The sequence below is a fragment of the Dermochelys coriacea genome, chromosome 3 (genome assembly GCF_009764565.3).
Source record: "Dermochelys coriacea isolate rDerCor1 chromosome 3, rDerCor1.pri.v4, whole genome shotgun sequence".
NCBI classification, from domain to species: Eukaryota; Metazoa; Chordata; order Testudines; family Dermochelyidae; genus Dermochelys; species Dermochelys coriacea.
In genome coordinates this window covers 46281626-46304762 of record NC_050070.1, presented here as the reverse complement: position 1 = coordinate 46304762, position 23137 = coordinate 46281626, and the positions used below count along the sequence as shown (strand labels likewise).

At 49.9% G+C, this 23137-nt stretch overlaps 1 protein-coding gene across 1 annotated transcript in view; it reads right to left on the bottom strand.

Moving 5' to 3' along the window:
• The window catches only part of LOC122459213 (protein scribble homolog), a 52263-nt gene extending 30477 nt beyond the window's left edge, over positions 1–21786 (bottom strand). The window contains exon 1 of the mRNA XM_043510215.1: positions 21709–21786. Within this exon, the coding sequence (XP_043366150.1) occupies positions 21709–21786 (78 nt within the window). The remainder of the gene's footprint in view (positions 1–21708) is intronic.
• Between the last annotated feature and the right edge of the window lie 1351 nt (positions 21787–23137).

Genomic DNA, 23137 nt, shown 5'->3' with positions numbered 1-23137 from the left:
CAACTTGAAGACACCCAACTTGGACTCTAGCAAAGGTTTACACCCCATTCATACTACACAAATTATTTGTGATGAATTCAATCCATTTTCTGAATTTATCCATGAGTCACAGAGCAAAATGTAAAATAAAATAAAATAAAATGTGTGCATGTGCATGCGCAGACACACATACGTACTTGTCAATGAGGTAAAGAGGTGGAGGACAGTTCTAGACAAGGGAAACTTCAGGAAAGGCTACCTCAAGAACATTCCATCCTCAACAAATGGTTGCACTCACACCGTTTAACCAGATGTTGATTTAAGAAATGGGTTTCTTCATATTGCTTTTTTGTTTTTTAATGCAGCATCATTACTATATGAGGCTCTGCACAAAAACAAATTATTGATGTCAGCACAACTGACATTGCAATCTGTTTTATATATAATAAAGCAACTGATGACAATAAAAGTCCTAAGAAGGGAACATAGAAAGACAGGGATTACAATGCTGAAAGATCATGCAATATATTTGTAGTCCTACTGGGATTTTGTCTGCTTGTTTTTTGTTATTATAGTTGGAGACTAGGTACCATGCAACAACAGTAGTTCAGTGCAAGATGTATGACAAAATTACAGAACTCTTTCACAGACTTTTCTGATAGATGGTAATACAATAAAAATTAAACATACATTTTCCATTACTATACTCCAGTATGGTCACTTAGCTGTTAAAGGTTGCACTCAAAATAATTTTAGGCTTAAAAAGTCCCCAACGCCTGACCCTTTAATAGTAAAACAGCAAGGATTTCTGGATATTCTAAATCATGTAAGGTCAAAGTATTCTGCTTTGCAGAGCTATAGAGCCAGTTCACTAATGAATGCAGTTTGAAAGAGCCACAAACAATCATGTCTGCATTAGTGGCCCCCATTCCTGACAGGTTGGTAGATAGGAGAAAGAATTCTCTGTTGCATTTATTCATCACTCTCCTTGGATGCCAGACAGCATGGGGACTGCTCCTGTAATCACTACTCTGCTTATTTTTTCTGAAATTAGGTAGGAAGATCAGAACTCTGATCAGACACATGGATTACATGAAAGAGCCACCATGAGGTTCTAGAACTGCAGGTAGGGTATCACCAGTACAGGAGGTTATAGAGGTTATTTTTTAAAACATTAGAAATTGGACTCAGCCACAGTTTAATTATGGTCTCATGTTGAACTTCCCCAACATGAAGGGTGTTAGGACATAGGGATTGGACCTCTGTCTGCTTTGCATCTGAGACCATTAGAAAGCAAGCAGACAGTGTTGATAGTAAAAATAAACACAAGTGTAGGTCTCTGACCCCATTTAAAAGCTGAACGGCAGCTCCTTAAACACACACACAATGTTGAAACATTGTCCCAGGGGCCAGCTTCTGCTTCTTCCAATGGCTCGCCGCCGTCATGGCTGGGGGCAACTTCTGGCTCATCTTCTGTGGTGGAAGTTTCTCAGTTGGCTGCTTGCGTCCATCTGCCTACTAGGGAGGTCTTCTGGCCCTGGGTCAGGATCCGGGTTCCCAAGGCCTTCGCAGCTTTCCTCTCTTTTTTTTTTTTTTTTTTTGTCTTCTGGGTCTTTTTGGGGGCTGAGAACAGATCCTGAGAAATCTCAGCGAACATCGGGGGTTGACAATCCCCCAGTGAAAAGTCGCTGTCCTCAGGGTCCCCACCTCCCTCCAGCCTCTCCAGGGGGAGTAAATTATCAAATCCTAGATAGTCCTTCCCAATGACTACAGGATATGGGAGTTTAGGAACTATGCCCATGGTCACCTCAATGGGGTTTCCCTGAACCTCTATCTCCACTGGGATGGTGGGGTAATGGCTCACGGCCCCATGCACACATGTCACTGCTACGCGTTTGGCTTGTAGCAGCTGACTATTTTTTACCAGCTTACCCGATATGAGGGTGTTAGCACTCCCATAGTCCATAAGCACTGTAGTCTCTGCTCCATTTATCCTCACTGGCCTGGTGTAATTATGCGGGGCTAATGCGACCCCCATGATGTGGATAAGGGAGCATGGGACCTCCCAATCCCCCAAGTTACATTGCATAGGCTCCTCGGTGCTGGGACACTGTGCTGCTATGTGTCCCCAATCCCCACATGCATAACATCTATAATTGCTTTTAATCACTCCCCTATCCCGGCGGTTAGGGGGTTTAGTCCTGGGGTTTCCCCCACTCAGGCCAATCCCTTCCTTCTGGGGTCCCCGCTGATTTTTGGCCTCCCCCTTTTACCACCTAGGACTCCCCAGGGGTTTGGCTGCCCAACCTTCCAGGGCTGGGGTCAAGTGCTTCCTTTGAAAGGGGCCTTTCTTGGGTAATCAGGTCAGTTCCCTGGCTGTCATCCGTCTTTATACCCGTGTGATCATCTCATCATACGTGGATGGATTGTTCTGGCCTACCCATTTGTGGAGATCGGGCGGCAGTCCCCGCATGAAATGATCTATGACCAGGGTTTCCAAAATCTCCTCTGGCCTGAACACCTCGGGCTGTAACCACTTCCATTTGAGGTGTTTGAGGTCAAATAGCTGGGACCTTGGGGGTTTGTTCTCCTGGTATTTCCACTCATAGAACCTCTGGGCCCTTACAGCTGCCGTTACCCCTGATTGTGCTAGGATCTATGCCTTCAGACAGGTATAGTCAGTGGCATCCATGGCAGGCAAGTCAAAGTAGGCCTTCTGGGCCTCTCCACACAAAAAAGGGGCAAGTATGCTGGCCCACTGCTCCTGGGGCCACGCCTCACGCTGAGCAGTCCTTTCGAATGAGAGGAGATATGCCTCTACATCATCTCCTGATGTCATCTTTGGCAGAGAACCAGTGGCCCTCACGGTTCGGGTCCCATCGGAACCCCGGGCCTGCATGGTGAGGCTCTTCAGCTGGTCCACCACCTCTCCCAAGAGGGCATGATCTTGGGTCACCTGGCTCATCAATAATAGATTGGTTTCCTGCTGTAGCCACATAGACTCCTGTTGTGCCATTGCCTGAACCCGGGTGGCCTCCTGCTGGGCTGCCATGGCTTGTACCATAGCTCTTACCACCTCCTCCATTGTGGTATAAAGCAAACAAAAACCAAAACAAAAAAAAATTCAGAACCCCAGTGCACCTTTTTTTTTTAAACCTCTTTCTTCCGCCACGCTGTGAACGAAGTCCCACTCCTGACGCCAGTTGTGACAAAGCTCTGTCCTTGCCTCCGTGGGTCCCACGTTTCCTCACAGATTTCGCTAACCTCAGAGGCTCACTGTGACCCTCCATGTAACCCTTCTTTCTCTAGAGACAAGGGTCACAGTCTACTGAGCCATTTTCATCATAAGCCAGCGAGGGAGGTGAGGAGAAGTTATCCTTCCTTGCACAGTCTCTGTTGTCTCCCAGTATCAGTGATTAAACAGGGGGCAAAGGTGGGGGGGTGGAGCCCAGGCCCATCCTCTACTCGGGGTTCCAGTCCAGGGATCCTAATAGGATCAGCTATGGTAGCTGACCTTTTAGAAACATGACATGTGCAATTCCCTGGGCGACTTCCCCCACAGCAGCCCTCACTTCCTCAAGCTCCACTTCACCCTTACCTCAGGGCCTCCTTCCTTGTGCCTGATACGGTGTGTACTACTCAGCCTCTCCAACAGCGCAACTTCTTCCCACAGCTCCTGACATGCACTCCCACCTGACTGACTGGGAGGCTTTTAACTAGTTTCAGCCAGCCCCTGATTGGCTTCAGGTGTCCCAATCAACATAGCCTTCTCCCTGCCTTCTGGAAAGTTCTTAATTGGCCCCAGGTGTCTTAATTGACCTGGAGCAGCTTCCATTTCACTGATCCTGGTACCAGGGATTTGTTTAGCGTGGAGCGAATCTCTCTCTCTCTCTCCCCCCCCACTGCTCTCCCATAGCCTTCGAGCTTGGAGGGAGGTGGGAAGCTGCTGCTACTAGGCCCTAAGCTCTCCCTGCTGCTCCAGCTGCTCCCCTGGCTGGGCCAGACACCCCCCATTCTCTGCTACTTGGCTGCTGGACCCCCCACTCTTGGGTGCTGCTACTGCTGCAACTGCAACCCTGGGGTGGGGAGGGGGCTGCTAGCCCACTCCCCAGAGAGGAGGAGTGAGGGACCCCAGCAACTGCTGTTGTGGATACCACCACCACCACCACCACCTGAGAGAGGTCCATTCTGCCTGCCTGGACGACCACTTGGAGTTCCTGGAGCTGCTGCTGCTGCAGAGGCCGCTGCCTGGAGCTGCTGAAGCCCGAGGAGGAGAAGAAGAGGATCATCTGCCAGTGCGGCAGCACCTAGAGACTTTGCAGACCACCGTGGAGGGGACCATAAGACTGAGTAATTTCCAAACTGTGCTCTTGTGGTGGGGGTTTTGACTGTGTATGTAGGGACACCGGGGGTGTGGCGTGGAGCTGCCCCCTGATCCATCTGTGTGTCCCCCCCCAACCCCCACCACTATAACCACCACCGCTGCCCCCTCCACCACCCCCACTGGCTGTATACCATCTGCCTCAGCTCCTGCCTCTGGACTCAGCTGCTTGCTTGGCTTGCCACGCCCTATTTCCACCCTTTGGGCCAGAAACAGCAGCCAGCTAAAAAAGACTTGTGCAAGTGCACATGGGCACATGTGCCCCCCCTGGACTGCCTACCCCCCAGCTTTGCCCTTTACTACCTGCCCCATTTGCCACTTGCTTTGCCTCCTCTTTTGCCCCAGCCCCCCTTACTAGCTTCAGTTTGTTTGCCTGCCCCGCCCATTTCCTTCTGCAGCCTTTGTTTGTTTGCCCCGCCCCAGCCTCTGAAGCTAGCCCCTTGGTTTCCCTGTTGTACCTCCAGACCGCTTAACCCCTCGCTCCGTGTGCCCATGCCCCCTCCCATGCGCTTGTGCAATTCCCCATTTCAGTTGCAACCCTCTTCACTGCACCTTCAATGTTGTTGAATCCCCCCCTCCATAGTGCACCAAGAGGAGCCGGAATTTCCACCTTGTGTCGGTGACTGACCCCTAACCACTGATTGCCCCCCGTCCAGCTCACCCCTTTTGGCGCCCTCCTCCCCTGCCTGCAGCCTAGCGGGGAGGAGTGGTCGACCTGCTTCCCCTCTCCCCTCCTCCTTTTGGTGTCCCCCTTTCCTCCTTGCTCATGATGGCGGGGGATGAGACGGGTGAGACCTCTCCAGTAGCCCGAGCTCTCCCTCCCCTGCCTGCCCCTCTGTCACCCCCCCAAGCTTCTACGTCCGCTGCCAAACCATCTGCCATCGCCCCCGCTGGGGCACCAGCAGCGACGGGCACTGGGGTGACCTCCACTGCTGCCACGTCTATCACCCCCTCAGATTTGGGGGGAGTCCTCCCAGCCGGCGGGAAGGGCCAGGGGAAGAAGAAGGGGAAGGGCCCCGCTAAAAAGACCAGGCCCTCCATGGCAGGGGCTGCCCCCGATGCCCCGGCCCCATCTCCAGCTGGGGCACCCCTCCCCGCTGTTCCCTCCACCAGCTCTGCAGGTGTCCCTCCCCAGGCCCCCAGAGCATACGCCCAGGTGGCGGCAGCCCCTTCGCCTGCCGCTACGTCATTTCTCCAGCCCACCGCCTCCGCTACCATCTATAGCGGCCGGGGCCCCTTTCCCACCATGACCAGGAAGCACGGCGTCCATTGCCTCCTAGTGCCCACCTCACCCCACGTGGAGACCTATGTGCGGGCGTTGGCGAGGGTGGTGGGGCCCACGGCCATTGTGGCGGCCTCCAAAATGTATGGCAAGGTCGTCTTTTTCTTAGCATCGGAGGCCGCCGCCCAGGAGGCGGTGGAGAAGGGCCTGGCGGTCGGGGGCGTGTTCGTCCCCTTAGAGCCGCTAGAGGACCTGGGCATCCGCCTGGTCCTGACCTCCGTCCCTCCCTTTCTCCCCAATGCCGCCCTGTTACCCGCCCTTTCTACCTTGGGGAAGCCCATCTCTGTCATCAGCCCTCTCCCGTTGGGCTGCAAAGACCCCGCCCTCCGTCACGTCCTCTTCTTCCGCCGGCAAGTGCAGCTTCAACTGCCGCCGGCGGCGCGCGACGGAGAGGCACTGGAGGGGTCCTTCCTAGTCCCCTACCAGGGGACCCATTACAGGGTGCATTATTCCACGGGGGAGGCCCGGTGCTACCTCTGCCGGGTGATGGGGCACGTCCGGAGGGACTGCCCCCTGGCCCGGGAAGGAGGGGCATCCAGGACACCCGAGCCCCGGCAGGACACCGGCCCCGTCATCGCCGACGCCCCTGGCTGCCCGGCACCCGAAACCGCCCCTCCTCCTTCCCAGTCCACCATTGCTCCCGCTCGGGCCCAAGGGGTACCTCCCCCACTATGCCCAAACAAGCGGGAGAACCCCGCCCCCGCTGTTTGCAATCTGGCGGGGCCTGTGGAGGAGGGTGCGGCAGGGACACCGCCAAGTATGGGAGAGGGCCCGCCCCAAGGGGAATCTTCCCTCCCTTGTGCTGCCCCACCGTTACCCCCTCGAGTCCCTGAGCCATCGCCTCTGCCCCCTGACACAACCCCTGCTAGCCAGCCCCCGGATGATGCCATGGAGGGCTGGGCCCTAGTCCAGAGGAAGCGGGGCAAGCGGAAGGCTCGAGCTCCGCTCCTCCCATCTGACGTGGAGGGCCCCCGGAAGACCAGGAAGGGGGGCACCGATGCCGAGCCTTCCGCTCTACCCACGGGTGTGTTCCACCCACCAGAGCCGGCTGGGGAAGACGTGGCAGCACTGGAAGGCGGTATCTCCCCTCCACGGGAGTCCCTCCCCTCCAAGACTCCCAAGGCACCATTTGAAACCCCAGTGTGCCCCGAAGTAACCATCGCGTCAGGTGCCGGCAGGGAGAATCCCGGGGTAGCGGAAAACAATTTCCCCTCTATATATGAGGAGATCGAGGCCCTGGGTCTGACCCCGGTCACCCAAGGGAAGGACGATCCTATGCCAGCGGGCCTCGATCTGGGCGACTTCTTTCCAGCCCCCTTTTCCCCATACTCCCTCCCCGTAACCGTTGCTTCTGCTCCCACCTCCGAGGAGCCCCTGGACTCCTCCATCAACCCGGCTGCAGAGGGCACCCTGCTGAGAGCCACCGAGCCAGTTGAGGCGACGGCCAGTGCCACGCGGCTAGAACCTGAGGCACCAGGGGCATCCCTTGCTGGTGAGGAGCATTCGACCTCCTCTCCGGGAGAGGACCCTACAGAAGAAAGTCCACCTCCTGATGCCGTGGCTGCCAAATCCACCAGAGAGCTTGCGCCCGGCATCAGTGAGAGCCCTCTCCCGACCCAGACTCTCACCTCTACCCCTGCCCCTGCTCTTATCCCGCCCACCTCCCGAGATATTATTGCCACCCCTGGGACAGTCTCCTTCCCCTTTCCAACAGATGACTCCCAGGGAATGGCCTTTGTGTTTGCCCGTCCCGACCCACCAGGGGCTGCTATTCTCCCTCCGCCGCCCCCTATTGCCCCAACATTCAGGTCAACCTATCAAGAGCCACGTCGGGGGTCCGCACCCTGTCTGCCCATCTCGCTGGGCCAGGGGGCTGTACCAAGGGCTCCATCAGGGAGCAACCAGACCATAACCCCAGCCCCCCATGCGCTGCGAGAGGAGTTGCAGGAGTTCCTAGAAGACGTCCGTGGCTCCCGCAACAAAGTCCAGCTTGCCCTCCAGCGTTGGGGGGACTTTAATCAAATCCTCCGGGCCGCAGGGGCCCTCATGGGGGAGGGGAAAAGGACCGGGAGACAGGGCGCCGCGGCCTACCAGCGCGTCCGCCACTTCCGTGACTCCTTACTCACCTACGGGGTGGGTCACGGACTGCTGCGCGGCCCGCCGGGAGCCACCAGCATCCCTGCCGGCGAGGATCCCCCCCAGCTCTCCTCATGGCACCCTTTACCATTGCAACATTGAACACCCGTGGCTGTAAGATGGGTCTCCGCAGGTCCCAGGTGCTCTCCTTCCTTCGAGAGGGGAGGTACTCTGTGGTTTTCCTGCAGGAGACCCATACGGATCCGACCGCCGAAGACAGCTGGCGGCTGGATTGGGGGGACAGGGTCTACTTTAGCCACCTCACAGTTCATACGGGTGGAGTGGCGACCCTGTTCTCCCCCGACCTACGGCCCGAGGTGCTGGGGGTCGCCGAGGCTGTGCCGGGTCGCCTGCTGCACCTCCGGGTCCCAATAGAGGGGCTCGTAGTCAACCTCGTCAACATCTATGCCCCAGCAGCGAGCCCAGAGCGGCTGCAATTCTATCAGCAGGCATCCGCCTTCCTCGGCACCTTGGATCCTCAGGAGTGCCTGGTCCTGGGAGGGGACTTTAACATCACCCTTGAGGAACGGGACCGCTCGGGAACCGAGCAGAGCCCGGCCGCCGTGGCCGTCCTCCAGGAGATAGTGGAACACCACTCCCTGGTGGACGTCTGGCGCGACCACCACCCGGATGACACTTCCACGTTCACCTTTGTCCGGGTGGAGGCCCATCGGTCGCGCCACTCCCGGTTGGACCGCATTTATTTATCACGCTTTCATCTTACACGAGCCCACTCCTCCAACATCCGGCCGGCCCCATTTTCTGACCATCACATAGCCACCGTGACAGCCTCCCTCTGCGCGGAGAGACCGGGGCCGGCCTATTGGCATTTTAACAACAGCTTGCTGGAGGATGCGGGCTTCGTGGCGTCCTTCCGCGAGTTCTGGCTGGCCCGGCGAGGGCAGCGGCGTGCCTTTCCCTCGGCACGGCGGTGGTGGGACGTAGGGAAGGTGCGTGCCCGGCTCTTCTGCCGTGACTACACCCGGGGCACCAGCCGACGGAGGGATGCAGCGATAGAGCAGTTGGAACGGGAGGTCTTAGAGCTGGAGAGGCGTCTGGCCGCCAGCCCCGAGGATCCACCCCTCTGCGGAGCGTGCCGGGAGAAGCGGGAGGAGCTCCGGAGCCTCGAGGACCATCGGGCCTGGGGTGCCTTTGTTCGATCCCGCATCCGTCTCCTTCGGGAGATGGATTGCGGCTCCCGCTTCTTCTACGCCCTGGAAAAAAAGAGGGGGGCTAAGAAACATATCTGCCTACTGGCAGAAGATGGCACCCCCCTCACGGATCCGGTGGAGATGTGCGAGAGGGCGAGAGCCTTCTACGCAAGCCTTTTCTCCCCGGAGCCGACCGATCCTAACGCTTGCAGAGTGCTGTGGGAGGAGCTCCCGACGGTCAGCGTGGGCGACCGAGACCGGCTAGAGCTGCCCCTCACTCTGGCCGAGTTCTCGAAAGCCCTCCGTCGCATGCCCACCAATAAATCTCCCGGCATGGACGGGCTGACCGTGGAGTTCTACCGCGTGTTCTGGGACATCCTGGGCCCAGACCTAGTCACCGTCTGAGCAGAGTCTTTGCAGAGCGGGGTCCTCCCTCTTTCGTGCAGGCGAGCCGTGCTGGCCTTATTGCCAAAGAAGGGGGACCTCCGCGATTTATGAAATTGGCGTCCCGTCTCGCTCCTCAGCATGGACTACAAAATCGTGGTAAAAGCCATCTCTCTGAGGCTAGGGTCCGTGCTGGCGGACGTGGTCCACCCAGACCAGACCTACACCGTCCCGGGCCGCAGTATCTTCGACAACCTATATCTGGTCCGGGACCTTTTGGAACTTGGGTGTAGGGATGGTCTGTCGTTCGCCCTCCTGTCTTTAGATCAGGAGAAGGCGTTCGACAGGATGGATCACGGGTATCTCCTGAGCACTCTGCAGGCATTTGGCTTCGGACCCAGGTTTGTGAACTTTCTCCGAGTGCTGTACGCTTCCGCAGAGTGTCTGGTAAGACTCAACTGGACCCTGACCGAACCGGTCAACTTCGGGCGAGGAGTATGGCAGGGGTGCCCCCTCTCAGGCCAGCTCTACGCTCTGGCGATCGAGCCCTTCCTCTGTCTCCTCCGAAGGAGGTTGACAGGGTTGGTGCTGAGGGAGCCGGAGCTGCGGCTGGTCCTTTCGGCGTACGCTGATGACGTGCTCCTCATGGTCCAGGACCCGGGCGACTTGGTGCGAGTGGAGGCTTGCCAGGCCATCTATTCAGCAGCCTCCTCTGCGCGGGTCAACTGGGTCAAGAGCTCTGGCTTGGTGGTAGGGGACTGGCGGCAGGCGAGCCCCCGCCCACCCGCGCTTCAAGCCATCCGGTGGAGCACGGGTCCGCTGCTCTATCTGGGCGTTTACCTTTCTGCCACGCATCCCTCTCCGCCGGAGAACTGGCAGAATTTAGAGGGCGGGGTGATAGAGCGGCTCCGGAAATGGACAGGACTGCTCCGGTGCCTCTCCCTTCGAGGGAGAGCGTTAGTGCTTAATCAACTAATCCTGTCCATGCTTTGGTACCGGCTCAACACCCTGGTCCCAGCCCCGGCTTTCCTGACCAACCTGCGGACATAGATTCTGGAGTTCCTTTGGTCAGGACTGCACTGGGTCCCTGCAGGGGTTCTCCATCTACCTGTGGAGGAGGGAGGGCAGGGCCTAAAATGTCTGCTTACTCAGGTCCATGTCTTCCGCCTCCAGACCCTGCAGAGGCTCCTTTATGGTGCAGGTCGTCCGGCGTGGAGCATACTGGCGCACGCCTTCCTGCGCCGCTTCCGAGGGCTCCGATACGACCGACAGCTCCTTTATCTCCATCCGAGAGGTCTTCCGCGAGACCTCTCCGGGCTGCCGGTCTTCTACCAGGACCTCCTCCGGACCTGGAAACTCTTTACAACGAGCAGGTCCGTGGCGGCCATCGAGGGGGCAGATTTCCTCGCGGAGCCCCTGCTACACAACCTCCAGCTCCGTTTGCAGGTGGCAGAGTCCCGCTCGTGCACCAGAGGTTGGTCTTGGCAGAGGTCACAAGAGTCGGAGACCTCCTGGACTATGACCGGGGAGACTGGCTGGATCCCCTAACCTTCGCTCAGCGCATGGGGCTTTCCAGACCTTGTACTCCCCGACGCATACTTCAGGAAGTGAAGACCGCTTTGCCGCCCGCTGCTCGGGTTTATCTCGACCGGGTCCTGCACGAGGGCACGCCCCGCCCACCCACTACCCCAGGCCCGCCGGACCTTTTAATTGGACCCCTGCCCCGTGGACCCAACCGATCCCTTCACCCCTTCACTAGAAGCCGGCTGCACGAGATGCAGCCGGTCTGTTTTCAAACCGCGCCAAGAAAACATCTCTACACGCTTGTGCTTCACATCCTTCACGCCCGCACCCTCGTGTCCCGCCCCGATACAAAATGGCGGGACCTCCTGCCACCTTTGGAGGGTGAAGAGCCCCGCTGGGCCAGCCTATATTCCATCTTAGTCCCAAAGCCCGCCGGGGATGTCAGTTGGCGGCTCCTTCACGGAGCCGTGAGCACGGGCGTGTACTTGGCGCGGTTCACCACAATCCCAGACACCTGCCCCTTTTGCGGCGTGAGGGATACCCTGGCACATGTCTACTTGGAGTGTGCCAGGCTGCAGCCCCTATTCCAGCTCCTCACCAATATCTTATTACGTTTTTGGTTGCACTTCTCCCCTCACCTTCTCATTTATGCACTCCCTATCCGTGGCCCCACAAAGTCCCGGGATCTCCTGGTCAACCTCCTCCTGGTCCTAGCTAAAATGGCCATCTACAAAACCAGAGTGAGGAGGTTGGCCGATGGAGTCTCCTGTGACTGTAGGGCCTATTTCCGATCCTCGGTCCGTTCACGTATCCGGGCAGAGTTCCTCTGGGCAGCGTCCTCTGACTCCCTTGACGCCTTTGAGGAGCAGTGGGCTCTGTCCGGGGGTCTCTGCTCGGTGTCCCCATCCGGTTCCCTTCTTCTGACCCTTTGACCGCACTCCTGTCCCTGTTATTTTATTAGTTGTCCCCCGGAATTTTTTGGGTATCTAGGTCCTGTGGATCCCCCTTTTAGGCTGGGGGGGATCCTTTAGCAGTGGACGGGCTTCGCCCGCCCACTTCCCGGATCCCAATAAGACTACTTTTCTATAGCCACCTGGCCTTGCCCCGTCACAACACACATTTAGGATCGATGAGGTAGAGATACACAGGCAGTTCCAGACAAAAAGAGCTCACCATTCTATTTGGACTGAGCAATGTTCCCTATATATGTATCTATAACCAGAATGCGTTGCAAAGAGCCACAAAGTAAAACATAGCCAATGAAATCTTTGTGCCGGTCTGCTGATGTGAATGCAAGCCTTAATTCTTCATTGCTTTTTAAAAATCACTCCTCTTCCATAAAAGTTTTCAACGCAAAAATAAATAAATAAACAAATAAATAAATGAAGAATGCAGAGATGCAAGTCATGAACCTGAGTACACTAAGAATGGAGGGTGCTGCAGGGAGAACAGGGAGTATTCAGCATCTTACAGGCTCAAAATCCTAAGACTGCAAGCTTCCTGGAGCACAGAACCATGTCTTTCTCCACATTGTACAAAGCCAAGCATACAACCGGAGTACACAATGCTGTCCATTCTTAGTTATACTAATGACATGCATCAGGAAAAGATGCATCAACATGTCTCTTGATGGTGTTATATTATAATTGAATATTCGTTAGCACTTGAATCTTTCAACAGCCCCCATTTATTGACCGAACAGAATACATCTTTCTCTGAGACAGAGCCACCTGTTGGCACAATACGAGCACTAATACAGCAGTTTTTGCTTTCCAAGCATTTTACTAACAATAGCTAACTATGACACCTAGGTAAGATAATCATTCACACCCTATTTTACAAATAAAAGAAACTCAGGCACACCAAGGTGAAATGGCAAACCTAATGTGCCTAATATCAAGTATGAATTTAAGTGCCTAACTTTTAGACAATAACCTTTAAAATTTTTGAAATAATCCAAGAGTAGAATTGGATACCCTGATTCCTAATTTTGTATTCAGAACTTTTGAAAGAAGTGTTTTTAAAATAGCAAAGATATTTTGCTTATGGAATATAGTTCCATTCAGGAAATTTAAAATAAATTATTGACACAAACATTTTTCTCATATCCATCATAGTTTATTTCATTACGATGCACATAAATACAGTTCCCATTGCACGCCCTTCATCACCACATTGACTTACAAAACTGCTTTTCTACTTAACGAACAAGAAACAGGTTAGGTGATCCTCCTTTCCCCTGCAGAGGCTCTTAAGCTCTGCCTCCTACCCTGTGCTGTCTTCATATGCAATCTCTAAGGATAAGACTGTCACTGATGTCATGGAAATCACAGATTCTGTGACTTCCAGAGACCTCTGTGACATTTTTCACCTCAGCTGCTACGGGCAGTGGCAGGAGGGCCCAGAGCACCGAGCTGCCATGGGCATTGGTGGGGACCTGGGACTCCCAGCTACCGCCACAGAGCTCCAAGCCACTGTGGGTAGCAGGTACTGCTTCCCTCCCACCCGGCTCTCATCCCTCTCCCCTTGGGCTTCAGTCATCCCCCATCCCCATCCCCTCACCCCATTTTTAGTGAAAGTCAGACAGGTCATGGGCTTTTGTGAATTTTTATTTATTGCCCAAGACCAGTCCTTGACTTTTACTAAAAATAACTCTCAAAATCTTAACTTTAGCAATCCATATGGAACAGTATTTTTGTCACACCCTTGTGTGTTAAGAGGACAAGCTATCCTCATGAGGCACAAATAAAATGGTGTGCAGATATTTTAAAAAAAAATCTCTTTAATAAAGCCTCTATAGGAATGAGTTTTCCACAGGCAAAAAGGTTTGCAAGTACCACAAATGGCTATAAATCATAAGTGCAAAACAACAACAAAATCCTAATCAATTACTCAAAAGAGAAGAATGGCTGATCTACTCATTTACATTTTAAGATTAAAGAGAAACAATCTTCATAGCAGTAGGCTGATTACATTGTATTTTGACTTGCAGAAGGAATATTAACATGGCAGAATTTTCAGATGTGTAGAACATGTGAAATGAAGCACATTTTGTTATCCATAACCTACCTCATAAAGCCAAAATTTCACATTCCAACCTGCTTGTTTCCTATTTTTAAAATAAGTTTATTTATATTTTAAAATATTTTTTAAAAATTGTGAAAAAATGGTACTGGTTTTAATTTTGCAAGGTGTTTTCCTAGAGCAGACTCCCTTGCCATTGTACATATACAGTGCATGTAGCATTCTAACCAACCAAAAAGGATTGTACATTTATTTAGCTCTTTTAAAGAGAGAGAGATTTAAAAGTGCTTTATAATCAAACAGGTTTTTTTAAAAAGTGTACAAATCTCTTAACCTGAACAGCAGACACACCAACATTACTAAATCCACCAAGTTTCAGAGTAGCAGCTGTGTTAGTCTGTATTCGCAAAAAGAAAAGGAGTACTTGTGGCACCTTAGAGACTAACAAATTTATTTGAGCATAAGCTTTCATGAGCTACAGCTCACTTCATCGGATCCACCAATATTCTCAGGAACAGGAAGAGGCTATTTCCAACAGATACTGAAGTTTCACGAGGTGGGCAGAATGTAATCACTCAAATTGGAATTTTGGTTAGGCTCACAGGGTTAATGCTCCGAAACTTACAAAAAACACAACAACCCAAAATGGCCACAAGATCATTAATCACCACAGATGATCAAGACTTCCAGGTTGGTATCTCATCCAGAAGATGGCAAACACCAACAGTGTATTGCTCACTACCCCATGGCTCAGCATCAGGAAGTCCTTCAGTTCTGATTAAGGCGACAGCCACACCAATTCTACTAGTACCTTAGAGCTTATTGACTCAGTTTTTGCACCTATTTCAGTAAACGAATAGATGAACTGAAAATCTCCTATTGTGGATGCAGTTATACCAGCATAAAGGTTGTGTTTATCCTAAAGATGTTTATGCCAGTCTTATTGAGTCCACATTCTAGACTAGAGTTGCCCTGATTTAGTTAAATCAGTGTAGACCAGTGATCAGATCCTAAAAAATAAATAAAGTGCTGAAACACACTTCCAGTAGTCACTCGTAGGCAACAGAACCGAAAGTATCAGAGGCTAGAATGCAAAAAAGGCCGGAACAAAGTTCGGTGATTACTCAAGCCCTGGGGTAGACCAGCCCATAGGGTTCCCTCAGTACCCTCCTATCAAAGTGGCAATGCAGCCTAATCAGACCTAGGTTGTGAGATGTGAAAGAATCATAGCACAAGATGGTATGGTTATTGGCTTGGTTCACATCAACCAGCCACACTAAGAACTCCAGGAAGTGTGCTGATCCCAAACACACTGAAATGAATGAACAAATTAAATAAATAACAGATAACCTGCCACAATAGGATTGTCCACAGCAAATATAAAACTAATGAAATAGTTTTTAAGTTGCAGTCTCCACCAATACACACGCACCATGTGCGACAGATATGGCAATTTCCTGAAACATCATTGGCAGAGTTTACTGTATTAAGTTTGTGCATCATTATGGGCCAGGGATTGCATGTAATTCCATGCAGGAGGGTGACCATAGCTCCTCCAAAAATTAAGAACTGCGAAGGGTGATTAAGCAAATTCACTCAGGCTGTAACACCTCTAGAGAGCTCCAGACGGGCTCTCATGTACTAGTTCAAACTGGATTCTCCAGAGACCAATAGACAAAGAAAGGACTTTTGGGTAAATACCCTGAGTTTAAACTGACTCAGAGCCTTCTTTGTGATCCAGCAAACGAACAGCATCTTCTGCTCAACAGGGGCTGCAACACTTACAGAAGGGTTGGAAACACTTTGACCTACTAAGGCCCCAGAAGACTGATATATGACCTGTGGCAATGTGTTAACATGCATACGGGAACTTATTGTTTTTAATATGTTTTCTCTGTAATGCTCTTACCTTAAAAATAAGGATGCTTGCTTAGAAAGAGTTGTTTGGTAACTTATAGCTGCTGAAAATACGCTGCTCATAGCCCTTAGAGAGAAAATGAAGTGCAGCTGCTGGCTGTTTGAGGCAGATTGGCTTGCTGGGGTTATCACAGTGTAAGGCAGGGAGCTGTGCAACCTTAAAACCCTCTGTCAGAAAGGAGTGGAATAAGGGATCCTACCCAGAGACAGATGACAACTGGCGACCTAACTGGAACTCAGAGTGGACCACACAGGGTGGGGATACAGGTGCAGTTACTCTGAAACTGTGACAACAGAGATGGGAATAAAATGCAGTACAAGTTTGACAAAATGGAGGCAATAGTCTGAAATCCGGAAAATGCGTAAGAGACAAATGTAAAGTGGTCCACACAAGAAAGAATGATCAAATGCACAAAAGTCAGACCAAATTCAGAAAGGTGGTGAGCAATGGACACTCCCATTCAAGTCAACAAAAAGGGCAGGCGTGGAGTTTCTCTCAGAATTTGGCCCAAGAATGGGTGTCTTTTTTAGGCAGTAGCACAAAGAAGAGTCTCATAGTTAGTGAGAAACTGAAATGAATCAACAATGGCAGTTGGGAAAAAAAACCCAGCAAATGGTTACAAGTAATACAATGTTTTATGTATAAAACAAGAGGTAATTATTGCACTATTCATTGTACAAGTTAGGCCTCCGTGTAGCATTCTGAATTCAGTTTGTATTATTTTTAAAAAATGCATTAAACACTAGCAAGAGATCAGAGGGTTCACATGAAAAACAATGAAATGATACAGACTTCAATCCATGAAGATGCTGAATGCCCTAAAAAGTCAAAGGGCTTTTAGCATTGACCCCTTAAAAAGTAAGAATTTTGAGGAAAGATTTAGAAAACTTGGCCCAAACTGCACAATACAAGACTTATTATAGACTCTCTGTAAAACACATGAAGGAATGTTACAGAAAGGACCTAGATCGATTAGCGATTCTAGTCAAAGACAGAACAAGCAGTACGAAGCTTAAGCTGCAGCAGGGAAATTTTGTTAAATATGAAGAAAATGTTATATGTATGAAAATGCTTAGACAATGGAACAAAATCTTCTGAGTGAAGAATACCTTAACATCAAACCAGAGTTACCTATTAGGATTGATTTAGAAATAATTAAATAAATCTTGCCATTATGAGAAGGGATGGACCATGACTCAAGAGACAGAATAATACAGGATGAAAGCTATCATAAGCTAGACAGTCTGCTCTGATGCTGTAGACATGTCAAGTGTTTAAATATCTTGTAAGACATGGTAGCATTTTAATAATCACAAGAATGGAATTTAGTAACAATCCCCCTAATTGTCTAGACATTTATCACAAGGTTTATAAATATTGAACACTTGCATTTTAGTGACAAGTAATCTGAATCAGCAAGATAAATTTTGGTACCTCCCCACGAGGCTGCTAATGTTTGAAGCAATTCTGTTTTGAAATGCTGCCATATTCAGGGAGGCATATCACAGAATATATATGTACCTACAAACAGATACTTTAATACCATTCTAAAACTACCAGTAAAGGTTGATTCTCTCATCAATTTTGTAATTCTGAATTTCTTAAAAAATAAACCAATTTAGGAACTTGCCTTCATATGGCCAGTTGACACTCTCACTGTTAATTACAACAGCAGTGCTCGAGCCAAAGAGCTTTGGCCAAGATTTTCAAGAGTATAAAGTGTTTTCTGGGTTTCTAACTTGACACCATTAACAAATCTGATTTATAAAGGATGGGTGCTCAGCACTTTCTGAATATTAGAAGCCTTTATGGGTGCTCAATTCAAACACCTTAAGCTGAGGCACCCCAAAACACCTGAAAATCTTAGTCTTTATTTTCAAATACATTTCACTGTATGCTCACGGTGAGGAGGGATTCAATGTTTTCAAACTTCCAAACAAGAGAACCAAACAAAATAGGTATTCTCCTATTGACATTAATAGATGCTGTGTTTGCACAGAGAAGTTCTTAACAGCCGAATGAATTAATGATACTTTGATAACCGGCACTTGCATATCTTACATCTAAAGATCTGAAAGTGGTGTGACCTTAACCAATCAGGCCTCCCGCATTATTTCTGTGAAGCAAGTACCATAAGTACTAAAGCTGGGCAAATACTGTAGAAAGAAAAATTTCTCAGAATAATACTTCAAATTTTAAAAAAATAAGCTTGTTTCAACTGTGTTTTTAGTGTGTTTTCAAAGAACAACATAGGAAACATCTGTATTTGCCATTAACGAAGGTAAAGTAAATTTTAAATCTTAAATACCCCAATATTCACTGAAAATTACTTTTCTACTAAAATGTGCTGTTTGAAATTTTCACTATTGTTGGTTACCCATCACACAATAAGGGCATAGAAACCATAATGTAGAAATTAACTATGCAACACCATTTCAAATATTTACAATCAAATGTGTCAACAAGCTGCAGTCTAAGAACAATTTATTCACTGAAGGAATCAATTTTTCATTCAATTTTTCATTTTTCATTCATTCAGCAATTTCCCTGCACACACAGAATCTGTGAGCAGCAAGAAGTGAAGTTTGTTGAATAAATAATTAGTTAAAAATGATTCACTCAACTCTGGTAAACATTAATATCTCCCTTTTTGCAATGGAAGAATGGAGGCACAGAAGTTCAATGCTTTTTCCTTAGGGATAAAACAAGTTAATGATAGAGATGGGAACAGAACAGGAGAGTGCAGATTTCTAGTCTTCTGCTTTACTAGTAGAGAACACTCTCCATGACTGTTCAGATACTGTGGTCAGGAGCCTAATAAAGGACAGCCCCAAAATAACAGCTGTTGTACTTTCATGTTGTAGGAAAGAGTAGCCTTAACTGAACATGTACATCCACAGTATTCCACTTACAGAACATGGCATCAAAGCTTACACATGTTGCCTGACCCTTTTTAAAGGTTAATAATGTTTGAATTAATGGCCAGTTGATCTGACTGTGATAAGGTTCTTCCTCCAGAATTGGGCTACACAAAACACACACTATGGAGTTCAATATTTTGTGGGGAACTTCGGGGTGGATGACAAAGACTACACTGAAAGCAAAGTAAAACCTTAGGTATCTTTACTAAAATAATGGATAAAGCTAGAAAAGACCCAAGCCACATAACCCCAATGTTGTATTATCTCTATCTTGTTATCTGTGGTATCATTCTATGCATAAGCTCTTAGAATTACATATTCACACCCTTTGTTGAGGACTGAGTGGTAGGAGACAAAAGGACCAGTACTGTCTTTGGCATGCCACAGTGTCCAATAGTCCAAGTTCCTCAATGAGTTGAAGGGTCAAACAGTAGAAAAAGCAGACAGCAATGGAAGAAACCCAGGAAAGATCAAGCCCTAGACCACATGGTGACTGTCCTGTTATAGGGCCCGAGCATCATCTTCTCATGCTCAATCCTCCATGCCCATATTTAGCCTTTTCACCCACATAATATTGAGGTGTACTTATTCTATAGTAGGTTAGCAAATTGATACGTGTAACTGCCATATCAGCTCCTGATCATGCCCATCACTCTTGACTTAAGCGGATTTGCAGATATTACTTCCATGTTCCTTGCGGTAGCACTTACTGAAACATGCTAACTCCTACCATTGAGCAAGCTCTTCTTAGTTCCCAAAATCTAAAGGTAACCACTAATCTATGCCAAGGGTTATGGCCGATTTAACCACACTTATACTAACTTATGCTTTAGCTAATAACTTACAGGAAACAAACCTATAGGTTTCTTGTGTTACAGCTGAATATAATGAAAGCAGCTAAATATAATGAAGACGAGGCAGTGAATATAATAGGCAAGCTTGCTCTATAGCTACACACATAAAATCTCACAGTGCATCTGTGAGATCACAGCTGTGAAAATACAACCACACTTCACACTACAAATACCTCGAGTGGTTGAAAAAAATCTGTTATTGTACAAAGACCACAGAAAATATATTATTGAGAAATGTAGAATGCTTTTGGTGCTCACACATGGGACTATTGAACTTAATAGGTTGAGCCTAACAAACTCCTTATCCCTATGACTACACATGAGCAGAATCGCAGTATTGAAATGTTAATATTAATCCACACCGCCATGTTGGTCAATTGGTCTCGTTAAGAGTTGGTATGGCAACCCCCATTTTTTCAGTTGTGTGTGTGTGTGTGTGTGTGTGTGTGTGTGTGTGTGTGTGTGTGTGTGTGTGTGTGTTCATGGACTAAAGCCCACTTCATCAGATGCATGCAGTGGAAAATACCGTAGAAAGATATATATATGCATGCTGCATGCATCTGATGAAGTGGGCTTTACCCACGGAAGCTTATGCTCAAATAAATTTGTTAGTCTCTAAGGTGCCACAAGTACTCCTCGTTCTTTCAGCTGATACAGACTAACACGGCTACCACTCTGACACCTGGTTGTCCTTAGTTATGTATTCAGCTAATTTATGATAGAGGAAAACAGCTGTTACAGGCACTAGTGTAAGAAATTAGACCCAGCATCAACTTGGTTTTCCTTTCTATTAAATGTAAATACTACTTACCTGCTATACTTTAGAGTGGTGGTGTTAGGAGGATTAGTGTGTGTAAAGCACTTTCAAGATGAAAAACACTATGTAAAAGGATGGCCATTGAACAGTTAGCATTTGCTATCTCCTATTTAAAGCACAGATTGTTCTCAGACACAAGTGTAGTAACTTGGCAAATGCTGACTTTGTAACAGTGCCACTGTAATTTTTATTAGCTCCAGGTTCTATGAGGGTTTCTGCCAGTCATGTCATCTCTTATGATATAAAACAGTCTGTGGACCCAGTGTCCATAAATTCAAGCTGACTTTTGCCATTTCTTAACTGTTTTGAAAGGCAAATTACTATGAAGGAAAAGCAGTAAGTTTTCAAATGGCCATTTACAGCAGCTCTTGTATCATCAGCCACACTGTAGGCAGTTGTAACATAGCATTCAGTAGCCCAGACACTTGGCCGACTCTGCTAGCTTTCCAAACGTCCTCATTCCCAATAGTCTACATTGCTGCACTCTGTGGTGTGGTAAAATCCCAACCTGCTGCACAAAAGGTTTTAACAGGGCCCCTAACAAGACAACAGTTCCATTAGAAATTTTACCTTCCAGGGTAACAAACATGTCTAATACTCTTGTCCCCATGCCCTGGATTCTCACTAATGAAAGATTAGGGAAAGCTGTTAGTAAACATTCAAGGAGATAGACAAAGTGAGGCCAGAGTCCTAACTGCAGCCTAAAATTACATTCCCCTCCACAGTGACTTCACTCTGGAGATAATGTCCATGTGATTTGGGGTAAGTCTACACTGCAATGTAAGCCCAGGGTTTGTGGGACTTGAACCAAAGGTTGTGTTTGTAAGCCCAGGTTTGAGCAGCCACACTGAGTATGCAAACTGCTACCCACAGCTTGTAATAAAAATTGCATTGGGTTATACACTGGAAATCCCTCCTATTTGTATATTAACAACAGATGAAGTCAGAAACTTACCAGGCTCTGGGGCTGCTTCTGCAGCTATTTCTGCTGCCGGGAGGCTGCCTCGGGGAAAGTGTCATAAAACAGCTCCTTCCTCAAGTATGGACCTGGGTCATGCTACAGCTTCTGTGGAGGCAAAGCCTCTTAGTGGACTGGCATGACCACCAAAGTCACTTCACTAGCCTGATCCAGCAGCTGCCTACTCTCCCTCCAGTACTGTATTAGAGTCAGATCACCATCCTGGCTGATCAGGTTACCATGAACCGCTCTTGGCTCAGTGCTCAGCGTAGTGCCCAGCAGTAGCCAAAGTTCTCATAAAAGAGGCTGGATGATGACAAGTTCCTAGAGGCATGGTTCTCATTCCCGGCTTTCTATTAGCTGTTCTAGAGCCACTTACTCTGGTCCCCAATGCTGCCAGTTTATCCACGATTTCTTGGTACACATCATTTTTGGTACACTTACTGACATTGAACATCTTGCTTTGCCTCATACCAGAGATTTATCAGAACCTGACAGCAGTCCCATGCCCAGGTAGTAGCATGCTTGGCAAAGGACTTCTTGTCTGTGGCCATAACTAATGCAGGAAACGGTTCATTCTGTTTGTAGTCACAATAAAATGGAAGGGTTAGCACCAAGCAGCTGTACTCAGTGATGAGCTGCCAAAGTCTTAACAATGGTTCCCTCCCTCCTTACCCCACGAGGGGGTCGTGGCCCACCCCCGCCCCCCGGGACTCCTGACCCATCCAACCCCCCGCATTCCTCGATGCCCCCCGCATTCCCTGATGCCCCCCGGGACCCCCGCCCCATCCACCCCCCCCATCCCGACTTCCCTCAGAACCAGGAAGGAGGGTCTCGTGGGCCACCGTAGTGGGTGCCTACTGTGCCCCTTCCCTAAGAGCCAGAGAGACCTGCCGGGGGGTGAGGTGGGAAGTCCCGGCATTGCTTACTTGTGGCAGCTCCCAGGAAGCATCCAGCAGGTCCCTCTGGCTCCTAGGAGCTGAGTAGCATACCTGGGGGGGGGGGGAGAGGAGGGAGTGGCCCCTCCCCCCACTGATTACATCAAAAAGTGGTGCCTTAGGCACCGACTCCGTGGATGCTCCAGGGCTGGAGCACCCACAGGAAAAATTTGGTGGGTGCAGAGCCCCCACTGGCAGCTTCCCAACCTATGCCCGGCCCCCACTCATCTCCGCTCCGCCTCCACCCCTGAACGCTCTGCTTCTCTGTGCCCTCCCTCCCCCCCCCGGCTTCCCGCGAATCAGCTGTTCACGCGGGAAGCCTGGAAGGGCTGAGATGCAGGCAGTTGCTTCCCGCTCAGGCCCAGGGAGGCAGAGGCGAGCTGGGAGCAGTTCCCCTGCAAGGCCCCCTGCCCGGGTTACCTGCTGCGGCACCGGCAGCCCTCCTCGCGCCCCCCCCCCCCGCCCCAGCTCACCTCCACTCTGCCTCCTGGGCCTGAGCGCAAAGCCGCCACTTGCTTCTCAGCCCTCCCCAGCTTCCCGTGCGAACAGCTGATTCAGCCCTGGAGCACCCACGGAGTTCGTGCCTAAAGTGCCACTTTTGGCCAGTTGTTAAATTTAGAAGCCCTTCTAAAAGGGCTTCTAAATTTAACAACCGGTTCCAGCGAACCGGTGCGAACCAGCTCCAGCTCACCACTGGCTGTACTTGAATCACTGAGGTTGCTTCTGTTTCCTAGGAGTTGATTGGCTATTCTTGGAATAGAAAGGAAAGGAAAGGAACAGTGGCCCATGGGATAGCATTGGTGGACTCGAGTCTGGGGAGACTGACCCAAACTGCATTCACACTGCAAAATGATTGAGAGTCCAGTAGAA